At 41.4% G+C, this 15808-nt stretch overlaps 1 protein-coding gene across 2 annotated transcripts in view; it reads left to right on the top strand.

The window, feature by feature from the left end:
- DERA (deoxyribose-phosphate aldolase) overlaps positions 1-14916 on the top strand; it is a 33871-nt gene extending 18955 nt beyond the window's left edge. Inside the window, exons 8-9 of one of the 2 annotated variants that reach the window (XM_033952433.1) lie at positions 1439-1588; positions 14538-14916. In XM_033952433.1, the coding sequence (XP_033808324.1) occupies positions 1439-1588; positions 14538-14609 (222 nt within the window). In that variant the 3' untranslated portion in view covers positions 14610-14916. Of the gene's footprint in view, positions 1-1438; positions 1589-6581; positions 7697-14537 lie in introns of those variants that run through there. The other variant, XM_033952434.1, reaches the window with a different exon arrangement.
- Positions 14917-15808: the final 892 nt, after the last annotated feature.

Below are 15808 nucleotides of genomic sequence, written 5' to 3' on the forward strand. Positions count from 1 at the left end.
TCAAAAAAAAAAAAAAAAGGCATTTAACAAAAAGCGTCTCGGAATAGAAATGTTTTTAATTCTATTTTAAATTGTTTTATATCTGATTCGTTACGGAGATATATAGGCAGTAAATTCCAAAGAGAAGGGGCAGAGACAGCAAAGTTGTTGGTGCGAAAAGTATTTATTGATTTTAATGATGGTATAACTAAAAGATTTTGAGAAGTGGAACGGAGGGATTTTGACGTTACATACGGGATTAAAAGACTGTTAATAAAATCAGGTTGGTTATTCATTCTGCTTGTAAATGTTAAAAGTAAAATTTTATAATTAATTCTGTGTTCGACTGGCAGCCAATGAGCGTTGATTAAAAGAGGGGTGACATGATCATATTTCTTTGCCCCGCTAATGATCTTAATAGCGGTATTTTGGATGAGGGTAGGCACCTCTGCTTGCCGCCATAGCAAAAGGATACATTTTCGAGACAATAACGAAGCTTTTTTCAGCAATAAGGAATTACCCTTGGAAAATCCCAAAGAGGTGAATTGAGAGAAAAGCAAAACCTCCGCCCTCAGGGGAATTATTTTTTTTTTATAATCGTCTGCAGATGGAAACCAACAAAGGACCAGAACATGTGAAACAATCCGGCTGGTGTTGAATGGCACTTAGGACAGTCGGCATGAGCAGCAAAGCCAGCAACAAACGTCCTGTAGGGGGAGATGTCAAGTCTGAACAAGAATTTATAGTGTTGTTCCTGCAGCACCACCGAGCGAGTCAGGCGTGGGAGATGTCGCATAAGAAGACGCAAGCCCTCACCATTAATCTGTTCAATAGAAGCAAGATCCTGATTCCACACCACCGCCAAGGAACACTGAAACTTCCCAAGCTGACCTGGTGAAAGGATAAACTGGTTCGGGGTGGACGAGACAGGGTCAAGGTTTCCTGAACCATATCCACCATATCTTCATTCAAAGTAGAGTGGTCCAGAGAACGTAAATAATGGGTGACTTGGCCATAAAAAAGCCAATCTCGAACCTGCAAGACACCCCGAGCCTGAAGATCAGGGCAGGAGACAGGAAGGCCTCGTGCCGTCCCTGTACCTTTTAAACGTTGGCGTGCTCTCGGACGTCACTTCCTAGGTGTGGAGAGAGCGTCGAAGCTGACGCAGGCTCCAAGTTAGTGGCTGCTTGTGCCGAAGTTAAAAAGGTGCAGGGGAAGGGAAGGGGCGAGTGGGAAGGGGGCGGAGAGGAGGAGGAGGGATGCCAGCACCCAGGTGGACCGCCCACCCCCTTTACTTCGCCATTGTGAATACTAGTTGCAAGCAAACACAAGCGGTCCTAACGTCAGGTTCATTCACAGCTCAGCCCTGCTGGCCACGTAAGGCTCTGTCTTCTGACACTCCTTTTTGGTGTTTCTGTGCTAACTTGAGTGTGACTCTTTAATATTTTCCACATTTTAGGTTGGATTTAAACCAGCTGGAGGTATTCGCAGTGCGAAGGAAGCTCTTGCCTGGCTCTCGTTAATGAAGGAGGAACTTGGAGCTGATTGGCTAAAGCCAGAACTCTTTCGCCTAGGAGCCAGCTCCTTGCTAGGAGATATCGAGAGACAGGTTGGTTATAAATATTCTGTCTTAAGGGTTTATTGTATTACGTTTGTGTTTTTCAGAATGTTTCAGGAGAAGAGATTGCTCAGGAGTGATATGATAGAGGTCTATGAAATACTGAGTGGAGTGGAAAGGGTAGATGCAAAACGCTTGTTCGCTCTTTCCAAAAATACTAGGACTAGGGGGCATGCAATGAAGCTACTAAGTAGTAGATTTAAAACAAACCGGAGAAAATATTTCTTCACACAGCGTGTGATGAAATCAGTTAGCTTAGCGGGGTTTAAAAAAGGTTTGGATCATTTCCTAAAAGAGAAGTCCATAGGCCATTCTTGAGATAGCTTGGGGAAATCCACTGCTTATTCCTAGGATAAGCAGAGTAAAATCTGTTTTACTACTTGGGATCTAGCAAGGGACTCGGGACCTGGGTTGGCCACTTTTGGAAATAGGAACTGGGCTTGATGGACCTTCGGTCTGTCCCATTAGGGCAATGCTTATGTTCTTATGAAATGCAGACTCGTCTCTTGATAGCTTGTGTAAGACACACTCTCCAGAAAGAACCGGAAGTAGTGCAAGCTTAAGCACACAAAAATTTACACTTTATGGTGCAACTTAAAATAATCTTTTGCATATGGATGCCAGTCCAGAGCTATTAGCTTATGGGATGCAATTAGATGCGTACTCGCTTGCAGATTCAGAGTAGGTACTCATATGTTTAAGGGCGGAGTTTGGACTAGGACAGAGCATGGGTGGAGTCATGATTTATTCCCATACGCTTATACTATCTTCTGAAAATGTGTAAATGGACACAGGTTACATTTGCCTCTGGTTCCTTAAGGGTTTGTGCTAATACTTTATAAGCCTGTATGTTTTTATAAAATAAATGCCCATCTGCCATCATCAGCTAGGCAATTTTTCCAGTTAAATTCTGTTTTATTTAAGACAAAATATGCGTAGCCAAAGACTATATGTAGTTTTAATGGATTCCTTAGTCCCGTTTTGTCTTTTTAATTAGAACGTTAACGTTTGAACTGGCACAAATCACTTAAAAAAAAGAATCTTGGGATTTACTGGAATAAAGCACTCTTTGCACTGAGCTTTGCGAGACCCTCGCATCTTGTGCCAAAGTTGGGGCATCCCCTGGTTCTTTCATTTTGAGCTGGTAAGATGCACGAGCAGCATTTTTTTTAATGGGTTTTGTGCATTCTCTGACTGTGACCATGGGAGTGTTTCAGTCAAAATATTTTACAGGGTAAATTTTCAAATCCATTGAACTTGGCAGTCTATAAATTGTCATGAGACTCAGAAAATGCATTTCCAGCTCTACTTAACGATACGTTCCATGAAAAAGGAGACACAAGTGTCTTTTTCAAGGCAGAAGTAGAGGTTTACTCTGGTTATATATTACTTGTATACTGCCTTTTTTTTAGTTTTACAACCACACTCAAAGCAGGTACTTCAAGCATTTTCCCTGTCTGTCCTGGTGGGCTCACAATCTATCTAATGTACCTGGGGCAATAGGGGGATTAAGTGACTTGCCCAGGGTCACAGGGAGCAGCGCAGGGTTTGAACCCACAACCTCAGGGTGCTGAGACTGTAGCTCTAACCACTGCACCATACTCTCCTCCAATACAACATCAGAAGTGAGCCAAGTATAGGACAGTGAAGCCATTGTGACATCACTGATGAGGTTGGCTCTTATTGGTGGAATGAGGCATTACGACATCAGGGAAGAGGCCTGGTGGGCTGTCAATCTGTCTAATGTACCTGGGGCAGTGGAGGATTAAGTGACTTGCCCAGAGACACAGGGAGCAGCGTGGGATTTGAACCCACAACCTCAGGGTGCCGAGGCTATTGGGGCATGGTCCACAGGTCCAAATAGTTGAGGTCTGTGTCCTAAATGCACAGTTTGAAAATTGCCTTATTAAGACCTTAATATTTCAAGTTTCAAGTTTATTTCATTTCTTTGATTACTTTGCATAGTCCAAACCCAATGCGATTTACATAAGTTCAAAAATTGAATAAAATTTTAAAAACCGAAAAACATAGCATTCACTACTAATACATTAATACATGTGAGGAGGGAAGCGGTTGACAGCAATTGACATAAATACAATTCTAAAAAAAAAATAAAAGTAAAAAATAAAACCATGGGAGGGTCAAGACACAGAAGGTTGGAGAAACAGGTACCTGCTTAATTCTATTAGATCGTCTTCCTAAAGTTATTATAAGTTATAACATATCTATTGGAATGTGTCCTTGAATAGCCAGCTCTTTAGGAGACTTTTAAACTTGCTCAGTGCTTTTTCTTCTCTTATATTAAATGGATAAGGGGTGTTTTACTGTGCTAAATATTTATTAGAATAGATGTTAGTGCATAAACCCTAAATAATGACCAGAGGGGTGTGGGTTGTTTTAATGGTCTGAGCATTTGATTATGAATAACAGGAGGTCCTCGAACATGAGTGCAAGCCTCTTCTCTGCCATTTGGTTACGTAACGATGAGAAAGTCGCTGTGGGGCTCATTAACCGAGATGCATGAAAAATAGCAACTAAAGCGTAAAAGAAAGCACAGAATTTGCAAGTTGCGCACATTAGTTTTCATCTCCTAAATGCATGCCACACAGTTTATTAGGCTGAGGAAAAGCTCAGCTTTTGAAAACTTTAGGCGTCTTATCAGGAAAGAACTTTATCCCAGGACAAGCAGGCAGCATATTCTTTACGCATGGGTGACGTCACCGACGGAGCCCTCGGTACGGACCTTTTTAACTAGAAAGTTCTAGTTGGCCGCACCGCGCGTGCGCGAGTGCCTTCCCGCCCGACGGAGGAGTGCGTGGTCCCCAGTTTCTTCGTTTCCGCGGAGCGAAGAAGACGCGTGTTTTTTCAACGGCCGTTGAAACTACCTTTTTTGCCTTCCCGCTCGCGAATTTTCTTGTTGTTTTACTTTTCTTACCTTCAGGTTTCCTTTTATTTTCCTTTAAAAAAAAAAAATAAAAAATTTTACTTTCTTTTTTCGAACTAGCCCCGGCGGGGCCTGTTGCCACTATACAGGCCTCCGGGTTTGATTTTGCGGAGGCCGTATTCCCATTCATGCCCCCGCAGCCAGGTTTTAAGAAGTGCCAGCGGTGTGCACGCCCGATCTCTCTCACTGACCCACACAATTGGTGCTTGCAGTGTTTGGGTCCTGAGCCACCCTTAAAAAGCGAACACTTAAGAATCGCCAGATTCAACAGAACATCCTATTCGGCACCGGGTCTGCGATGGAATCCTCTGCATCGACGGCGGTACCGCCAAAATCGACACCCACCACTTCGACACCACCCGATCCAACATCGGCGCCACCGGCGCCAGAACTTCACGTCGAGCAGTGGAATAGGCTGCAACCCCAGAAGCCAAATGTCTGATAGTTTGTGAGTAAAGCCCAGCCCAGAAGGACCTGAAATCCCCATTTCTCAGACGCTCCCACTTGATATACCACCTTAGGTGCAGCACAATTCAAGGCGGTTTACAATAAAAACAATTTATAAAATAGAAATAGAACACCATTAATAAAATAGGATAGAACTCTACTTTCCTACTTAAAACATAAACATTCAAAATCTAATACTGAAAAGAGCGTGATCTCCATTACGTCTGGCTTTTTGGGTTGTTTTTATAACTAGGAAAAAGCTCATTCGAAGAGAGAAGTTTTTAAAAGCACCCTAAACTTAGTATATGAGGATTATAAATGTAAATTTGGTGCAATAGCAAAAAAAAAAAATGCTAAATGTCGTGTCCTTTTCCATTTGGTTTCTGATTGAACGAAGAGTCATGAAATGCTTTGAGTGTCCCAGGAGGAAGGAGCATTCCTCACTTACACTTCACACCAGGAACACACTTGTTATCCCAGGACAAGCAGGCATGATATTCTCACATGTGGGTGACGTCATCTACGGAGCCCCGATGCGGACAGCATTTCAAGCAAACTTGATTGAAGATTCAAGCTTGCTGTGCTGCACCACGCATGTGTGCCTCCTGCTCCACTAGAGGGCGCATCCCCTCCTTGTGGTCTCCAGTTCACATATCCAGCAAAGAAGCCAACCCCGGGGAGGTGGGCGGGTTGTGAGAATATATGCCTGCTGTCCCTGGATAACACCTGTTACGGTAAGTAACTGTGCTTTTTCTGGCTGTGGCAAAATCAGAAGAGGGACCTGCGGCATTCACTAAACTGTAAGAGTTGGTTACCATAGAGTAGTGACTCTGCGGAGAATTTATTCTCAATAGAACTCCCTGTTACTGGCTAAACCAGGCAGTCATCTAACTCGGCGCTCCTGCATGAGAGATTTCTGTATAATGTAGGTGACGGTCATGCAGCTCTCTCATGAAGGACATCCTGAAAACCTGACAGGTTTCAGAACCACTGATCTAACTTTCCTTGTGAACAACTTGTAAAAAGAACAGGTGTAGTTTGAAGTAAAGCAGTGTTTCTCAAGTGAGTCCCCCCTTGCCAGTCAGGTTTTCAGGATATCCACAATGAATATGCATAAACTTGATTTACACAAATTTCTTTCATGCATATTCATTGTGACTATCCTGAAAACCTGACTGGCAAGGGGGGACTCCGGGTCCGACTTGAGAAACACTGAAGTACAGAATGAATTTGCTTCCGAATGCTCTATTTTGGAGATTTGGTGTATGAAGGTGAGCAAGTAGTTTGGATACCGCATGCTGTCATGTTATGGATTTACACAGTATTTGAGCTGCTGTCCGTTGGGGGCTGGATCGCAACCCATTATCACACAGGTCATCAAAAATCTTTCGGTTGCAATAGAATTTCTAGGTTGTGATGTTTTGTAAAGGTCTAACAAAAAAAATGGTGGTGCACAAGACGATTCAAGAGCTCCAGGTGTTTTCCTTCAGATGTGATCCTTCAGCTTGAAAATGTCACACAATGGCAATTCTAGTGAACTTCATGTAAGACTGAGTAGACCGCAATACATAAACCTTTTTGATTTTTCCCCAGATTTATCATCATGTGACTGGCAGGTATGCCGCTTACCATGACCTACCCATGGCATGAAAAACAGATCTTCATGAAGAAGCATGGAAAGGTGCTAACTAGAGAATGACATAGGGACAAATTTTTCCCCATCCCTGAGGGAACTCATTTTCCCGTCCCATCCCCACGAGTTCTCCTCCTGTCTCTGCCCCATTCCTGCAAGCTCCGTCCTCATCTGCACAAGCCTCAAACACTTTAAAGTCATAAGTGTTCGAGGCTTGTGCGGTTAAGGCAGAGCTTACAGCGACAGAAAACTCACGGGGACAAGATGGGGACATTGAGTTTCTACAGGGACAAATTTGTCCCCGTGTCCTCTAGTGCGAACACAGTTCTGCCTGCCATCTTTCTCTAAAGGCTCTCTTCGTAGCAAAAGTGATGTCGTAGACCCGATATGGTCACAGGATGTTGCTGCGAAGCTGGATGGGGATACTAGTCTTACGGTGAGAAAGACACCTCACCAAGAAGCTATTTTATCTTTCTCTTAGATCAAGAACTTCAGGAGATGGCCAGCACTGGTGGATATTATTATTAAAATAAATCAATTTAATTAATGTAGATGGAAATTTTGGTACGTTAACAGTTGGCAGTGCATGACTACCACATGGACCAAAATGCAATAATCATCCCAACTATAATTACTGGAGTTATGATGAACAAACGGCATGATATAGTGTTGTCATTACTTACTATTAAGCTTACACACGTGCAGCCTCATTCGATACATGGCATTCTGAAACTTCTGCTTTGTTAAAGGCCAGTGTGAATCCAAACTATGTCGAAACTTGTGCAATGGCCTTCTGTTGTGCGGGGGTGACATTATGGAATCCACTGGTAGGGCGGTTGAGAAAATGCGCTGATAAGAGGAACTTTTAGGAAGCTCCTCAAAACACAATTGTTTTTTCAATGCTTTTTTTATAAGGTCTGATTTGTCCTGTTGGAGGAATCGCTGTGCATTTCAATTGGAGACGATTTGTTCCATTCTTGTGCTGTTTTAGCTATTATGGATGTTGATATTTTGTAAACCGCCTAGGAATTAGATGGTGTAGAAACGTTTAAAATAAATAATAATGGCGCTATAATTTGTGTCCACGCCCAATTTCTGGACATGGTTTAATTGAATAACAAGTCAATTAGTACCGATAATTGGGTGCTAATTAAATATTGGCATCGATTAAAATTTACATGCACATTTTTAGATGCTGGGATCTTTATGTAAATTTTACGCATAGTTCCGAGAAGAGGGCGTGGCCATGGGAAGGTCATGGGTAGATTGGGATCGTTCCTGTATTGTACATGTGGTGTTTTTGAATAAGAACGGGGGTCCACGCCTAACTTTGAGCGCTGTTTATAGAATAACGCATTGTGTGTTTTTAGTCGGTGCTGATTTTTGGTTGCCTAGATCAGTGGTTCCCAACCGTTTTTATACCACACACCCTATGTTCCTTCTAAGCTGAGCACACGAGCAATTGCTGATACATTCCAGGAGCGTCAATCACAGATTTCACATGGTCGTTCCCCAAAACACTTGCAAATCTGGAGAATTGTTGGTTTTTATTTAGAAATGTTTTATATACCACAAATCTAAGCGGTATATAAACATTAAAACATACTACAGTACTCTTCAAGACATACAGTATTCAAAAACCTGAAAGTGTGGCGCAGTGGTTAAAGCTACAGCCTCAGCACCCTGAGGTTGTGGGTTCAAATCCACGCTGCTCCTTGTGACCCTGGGCAAGTCACTTAATCCTATGAAAAAAATGCAGGAGAAAAGGTTTTATTCGATGCACATAAAAAATACCTACTCTATTCTCTTGAAATCTTATAACACAAAAATAATCGTGTACCATAGACAGTTTTACAATAAGGAGGAAAAAAACCCCTCAGATCCCCCCGTCTTCAGCCAGAATAAATCTTGCTGAAAGACTAGAAAGGGTAAACACCTCATTGGCTTATATAAAACCTCCTTACTTGATGTTATGAGTACTCTAAGTTCTTTGAAATAGTATATGAAGACACTGACTTAATTTAACCTAATGCACAGCTCTGCTTTTTTTTCAACAGTTAATGAAGGTAACAGCTACTTATCTTTCAGGCTGAACCCAAAACTGCCAGTTCACAGCGTATTGGCTTATGCAGAGCTGAGCTTAAATGTTCAGAAAGTCTTCCTCCTCCGACGGTGGTGACCAACGTTTCGCTATTGGCTGCGTCAGGGTGGAGGGAAGATGGAACGTGTTCTTCTGAAAAAATAAAAATAAAAAAACGTAAGCTCAGTGGCTATCTTAACTTAGGTAGTAAATAAAGTTGCTGCATTCAACGTCGATGCTCAAATCCAGTGTCAAAGATGGCCACAGCGGCAGAGTAGCCTCAATTTAAAGCTCCAGTGAGGTATCAAAACAGTGACGTCTCCGGCTCAGCTGTTCTTCTAATCCACTAATCAGAGAGTTCCGGCTGCTCTGAATGGCGCAAACAGTAAGAAAAAAAAATAAGCACTGGTGTGGACAAGTCAGAGCATATACGATCTTGAATACCTGGGGGCGAAACGCTGGTTACGACCGTTGGAGGAGGAAGACTTTCTGAACATTTAAGCTCAGCTCTGCATAAGCCAATACGCTGTGAACTGGCAGTTTTGGGTTCAGCCTGAAAGATAAGCAGCTGTTACCTTCAAAAAACTCATTCATAAAGCAAAAAAATATGACCACGTTACACCGTTATTGATCAAGTCTCATTGGCTGCCTATTAATCATCGAATTACTTTTAAAATAGCATTTTTGGTATTCAAAGTACTATCATTTAACGAACCTCAGTTCATATCTAGAATGATCACTCCATATCATTCACCTCGATCTCTCCGATCGTCATCTCAAGATCTACTATCGGTTCCGTCTCTAAAAATTGTGGGTACAAGGAGAAATGAAATGTTTTCTGTTATAGCTCCTCAAACCTGGAACGCTCTGCCACTCTTTATCAGAAAAGAAAAGGATCTCATCTCTTTTAAAAAACTTTTAAAAACATTTTTATGTTAATGATGCTTTTATTAATTAAACGATCAAATTTATTTATTTATTTATTTTTTTTTATTATTCTTTTTTTTTCTCCCCCTACTTTCTTCCCCCTTTCTTGTGTTTTTACCCTCTTTATGTTTTTCTGAATGAGATAATTGTAACTTTTTTTCCCTTTTCCCTTTTATATCATGTTTGTCATTAAGCCACATGTATAAAGTAACCTTATAAATATCTTGTCTTTTTACTTGTGTCTTAATAATATTTGTTTTTTAAAGTGCTGTTTTAATATTGTTTTAAAATTGTCTGTTTCCCCATAAGTTGATTTTAAAATTGTTCATCGCTTAGAATGTTTTAAATAGGCGATTTATCAAATAATAAACTTGAACTTGAACTTCATTAACTGTTGAATAGTGACTGTGTTTGAAAAAGAGCAGAGCTGTGCATAAGATTAAATTAAGTCAGTGTCTTCATACACTATTTCAAAGAACTAAGAGTAAGGAGGGTTTTTTTTTTTATAAGCAAGTCACTTAATCCCCCCATTGTCCCAGGTACATTAGACAGATTGTGAGCCGACCGGGATAGACAGGGGAATATGCTTGAGTACCTGAATAAATTCATGTAAACCATTCTGAGATCACCTGGCAGAACGGTATAAAAATTGAATGAATGAATGAAAAACGTCTAAAATTTCTGTTTTAATTCCTAAAAATGCCTGAGAAAACAGATGTGCTTTTAAAAGTTTTCTAAATGAACGCAAAGACTCAGTCTCTCTCAATTCGTTTGGAAGGGAGTTTCATAACCGAGTTACCACAACCATAAAGATCGAGTCTCTCTACGTCTCCAATCTAATTTTCTTTAAATCTGGAACATCAAGTAGTGCCTGATTACTTGAACGAAGGGGACGTCCTGGCTGAACCATTAGGGCTGCAGCCAGACAAAATGACGGTGGGTCATCAAGAATTTTTAAATGAATATACCATTAAAAAGACAACCGATGAAATTGACGTAATACAAAGGACTTCCTGAGATTAAACAAGCGGCAGCATTTTGAGCTATTTGTAAAGCTCTTAAATCTTTTTTTAGGCAAATCAAAAACACATCCCCCCTCCATATTTGCGAGGGTTAGGGGCAAAGCTGACCTGTGAATATAAAAAAAATTGTGAATAACTTTACTGCTGACTCACCCTCCTGCCTCCTTGACCTCTCCGCTGTACATACTTTTTAAAGCTTGGTGGTCTAGTGGTGAAGTGGGGCAGGATCGATCTTCCTATGCTCCTGCCATGTTCAAAGCCATGAACAAAATTGGCCGCCTTGAGTTCCCGCTTAGGAAGATCACTCCTGCCCCGCTTCACCTACCAGGTTTTAAAAAGTAAGTGGAGAGGTCCGGGAGGTGGGGGGTGGGTCGCACAGATGAAAACTCTGCAAATAACCAAAATCGTGAGTTCTGAACCTGCAAATATGGAGGGGGATGTGTGCAGTAACAGTTACAATAAGCAATGGATACATATATGCTTGTATAACTATGAAAATTAAGCTTTCACAAAGAAAAGTTTTTTAGAACTTGTCGTTCACATGAGGAAAAATTTGCATGCACTTGGCCAATCCTTAGCGAGCGTATTGCGCACACCCCAAGGAAATGTTCACACTCCCTACAAAAGTAATATCACAGCCACTGCTTAAAGGCACACTGGCAGCTGGTCGAGTGATGATACAAGCTGCTCTTTATTGCATCCCCTGAAATTCCATCTCGCATCCTCTGGGGGATGCGGGCATCTCAGGTTGGGAACCTCTGCCCTAGATAGAGAGCACTGCCAAAAATCCTTCAGAACGCCTCACTGCTACCTGCATAGCGCCAAGACGGAACAAGGGCATTCAGCCAGCTCTATGTATAAATGAAATGAGTTCTAGTGACATTAAAATAGACCAAAATGAAATGTTGTTCCAATTTCGAGCACTGAGCGAACCGAGTCACTGTGCAGTAGTTCCAATGTTGAATGCCGAGAATAAAAAAAAATGAAGCTTCAAAAATCCAAACCAATCTTAGATTTTCTAGCCCCTGCCACTGTGAACCTAATTTGAGATATTTTGGACAACATGGATGAGAGGATTTAGTTCCTAGGAATGTAATATGCACAGTGGAGAATTACAAGGAAGCGAATCCAGGCAATGTTAAGTGCACTTTTGCAATCACTGACAAACGATATTTTGAGAGGTTTAAGCCTGAGAAAAGATAACTCTGCACTCCTTCTACCTTGTAAATTTGAGTTTCTTATCTCCCAAGAGGAGAATCAATAAAAAGTTTCTACAATTATGTGAAGCTTCTTTGAGGAAGTGACCGGGGGTAACATCTGGCAAAAATAGAAAATAAGTGGAAAGTGTAATTATAATTAGATTTGACTTTTCCCCTGGGGGAAAGAAGTGTTATTAAATGGAGGAAAAGGATCTTGAAATATTCTTTACAGTACAGACAACTCAAGAAACGGTAAGTGACCTAAGGGCCGCCGCGTGAGTGGACTGCTGGGCATGATGGACCAGTGTCTGACCCAGCAGCGGCAATTCTTATGTTCTTATGTTAATACAGCTGCATAAAAATGACGGACATTAATTCTTTATCCCAGGGTAATTGCTCAAAATGTTAATGATAAATTGAGACTCTGAAAGAGACATTAGCTGAGGGGATTCTTGCAACAACTTCCAGTATTGACAAGCTATTGATTTTGCATTGGCTGAAGACGTCAACATTTCTCTTTGGGCCTTTTTTCTAAAGAGAGCATGTTTCACACTAGGAAAACGGTTCTTATGAAATCCTGCCCTGTGCAAGTATTCCTGGGGGCTTGGATGAGTATTTCAGTACACACAGATTACACACTTCTACCACCATTGGACAGGTCTAGCTTTGTGCATGAGATTTGTGTGCTACTGGGAATAATTTTGGGAACCTGTTTAAAAAAAAGGCAGCGATGCCTGTGCTGCCTTTATAAATGGGCTCAGAAAAAATGAGGTGATCCAAATTGCAGCAATCCCCAAAATGAAAATACCACAACACAAACTGCAAGAAAAATTTGCCAGTTTCTATGGCCTATAAATTGAATATCTCTATCTAGCGTACCCCCCTTTTTAAAAACCGTGTAAGAGGTTTTTAGCGCCAGCCGGCACGATGAATACTCTGCGCTGCTCAAACCCTCATAGGAACTCTGACCGTTGGAGCCGGCCGGCGCTAAAATCCTCTTGTGTGGTTTTGTTAAAAAAAAAAAAAAAAGGTAGGGGGAGGTTAATTAGTGGAAAAAAGCTGTCTACATGCTCCCAATCTCAACAATTTGTCAAAATTTGTTTCATTCTCAATAGCTGTGCTTCCTATGACCTCACAGATGTTTTGGCTAGATGTTTGCTTTGTGGTAAAATCCAAGGCTGTAGATTCGGAGGCAGAAGTCATTTTGGATGGAGATGGGGGTCAGAGTCTGTAAAAATGTACCAACGCCAACTTCAAAAACTAAAAACTATTGTATATTTTCATTTGACAGCATTTTTTGTTGAGGTTCTTTGTTCAAACTTCAAATTAATATATTTTGTGGTCTGTTAGTCCTAATCTTGCCCATCAAGAAATATCTTATGCATGTAAGCAGATTTCTCTTAAATAGTACGAGTTGGAATCAGAGTAGAAAGTCTGGTATACGGATTCCACCTCAAGTATTTGTGCCCCCAGATTTCTTTGAAGACTTGAAATGGCATTCTGCAGTTTTCTTTGTTCCTTGTTAGCCCTCCAGACCAGTCCAGACACTGATGATTGGGTTATGCCGCGTGCCTACCAGCAGGGAGAGACTGAAAACAACCTAAGCTTTGACTAGTGTAATATCCCTGGGAGTTGCCAGAAAAGCAGGACTGTATTGTTCTCTGTCTCCAGCAGATGGTGGATGTGAAGTCTGTGTCCAAGTCTGGTAGGCCATGAAGGGGGATAGAATTTATTTATTTATTTGGGGGAGGGGGGAATCTTTCTTGTTTGGGCTTTTCGGTCCTTAGATTAAAAAAATTAAAAAAATCCTTATCTCAAAAAAATATATAGCAGCACTAGAAAAGATTCAAAGACAATAAAGGGGTTGGAACTCCTTTCATATGAGGAAAGACTTAAAAAGGTTGGGGCTCTTCAGCTTGGAAAAGAGATGGCTGAGGGGAGATTTGATTGAAGTCTACAAAATCCTGAGTGGTGTAGAACAGGTACAAGTGGATCAATTTTTATTTTTTTTTTACTGCTTCAAGATTTACAAAGACTAGGGGACACTCAATGAAGTTGTAGGAAAATACTTTTAAAATCAATAAGAAGAAATATTTTATCATTCAGAGAATATTTAAGTTCTGGAATACGTTGCCTGAGGATGTGATAAGAGCAGTTAATGTAGCTGGTTTAAAAAAAAAAAGGTTTCATTCCCTCCAGACCAGTCCAGTTGCTTGGATTTTGCCCCTCTGCCAGCAGGTAGAGATTGAGAATGAGCTATGATGTCATCCATTTTGAACTCTATGCAGCTGCCCTGATTAGCCAGTATTTCTCAGTCTCCAGCAGGTGGTAGAGCTTCCTGTGCATCTTTCTCTGGCCTAGTAGGACATTATCTGGTGGGTGCTTGGTAACAGATGAATTGGCTTGGAGTGTTAGCTGGTATATCTGAAAATTTTATTTGGCCAGCCTAGGAGGTATAACAACTGGATGCCTCAGGTCCTTCCCCTTGTCTTTTCCCTCCTCCTAGTCAGGAAGTGTTGGAAAGGAGTGTGGGACAATGAAGAATTGTTACATATGCAGGAAATAACAGAAGTGGCTTAGTTGTTATGGTTATCAAAAGTGAAATGTGGTCAGGGTGCTATGTAGGATGGATTTGCCAGAGAGCCTTCTCTTTCCTTGTGCTCTTAAAAGCTTTTCTCACCATCACAGAAGCATGGATTTGGAGCTGTCGTCATCCCTGAAAGCTGCAGATTTCGGCTGCTACTTCCGAAACACACCTGAGGCTTTTGCAGATTCATATTCAGCCTAATGAGGATCCTGAGGTGGCTTTGCTTAAAGAACACCAAGCGGCCAATTATTTATCACTCATTTGCATCCCGTAATTATGAAGTGTTGCCAGGTAGAGCTCTCAGCTGGCTCTGCTCTAATTGAGTGCAGCTGGAGCAAACTCAAGCACAAAGCAAATGGCTTTTTGTTTTATGATAATTTTGCGTGTGATTGATTCCAAGGGTAGGGATGGGGAACACATTTTATCATCTCTGTAGAAAATAGCAGTAGAGAGCCATGTGATGGCACAGATCCATCCTGTCTACTTCAAGGAGAACTCCAGGCAAATGTGACTAAGTGCATGAAGAAAGAGCTTTGTGTGATTCAAGATTTTCAGCTTTCCTCTTCTCTGCATCAACCTGATCACGTGGATGTCTAAGTCTGACTTTGGACATTTCCCATAAAATGTCCAAAGTTGGAGGCGGAGAGATGCTATTTTCGAACGGGACATCCAAATAATAATTTTTCCCCCTACTTTGACGTCGTGGCTGCCAGAACATCTAACTTTGCCATTTTCTCCCAAAAACAAGTCCAAGTTAGAAATGTCCAAGTATTTAATTCGATTTATATCTCGTCCTCCCCAGAACAGGTTACATGGTAACATACATAGCATCAAACAAGACGCACAACGATTAACAAGACTAAAATAATGTATAGTTCAATTGTTCTGGATTAGGAGACACCATTTTGATGTGGGAGGGTCTAGCATTGTAATGGACTGGGCACATAGACATCCCAGTAAAGCCGTGAGGTGCCTTAGAGGGCCCTGCTGTGAACTTCACATAAAGGGTACCAGATAACACATCTCACCCTAACCCCCTTCTAATGTATGGTGATCACTCCAAAACTCTCCCAAAACCTACTCTAACCACCTGTCTCCCACATTAATAGCACTTATGACTGCAGGTGGTAGTAATATGGTGGCATTGTAGGATTTTGGTGGACTCCCCCCCTCCCTTCCCAAAAAAAGGTGAATAGAACAGTACATACTTGTCTCTAGAAAGGTTAGTAGAGCATCACACAGGTATCTTAAGTAGCCTGTGGCTGGGCTAATGAGCCATAGAGAGGAGGACCCAGGCCCATAAGATACTATAACCACCAAAATCCTGTTCTACTGTCATGTAGGTGCTATTGGGATGGGAGATGAGTTAGAT

This window comes from Geotrypetes seraphini, chromosome 7 (assembly GCF_902459505.1).
Source record: "Geotrypetes seraphini chromosome 7, aGeoSer1.1, whole genome shotgun sequence".
In the NCBI taxonomy this organism is placed as follows: domain Eukaryota; kingdom Metazoa; phylum Chordata; class Amphibia; order Gymnophiona; family Dermophiidae; genus Geotrypetes; species Geotrypetes seraphini.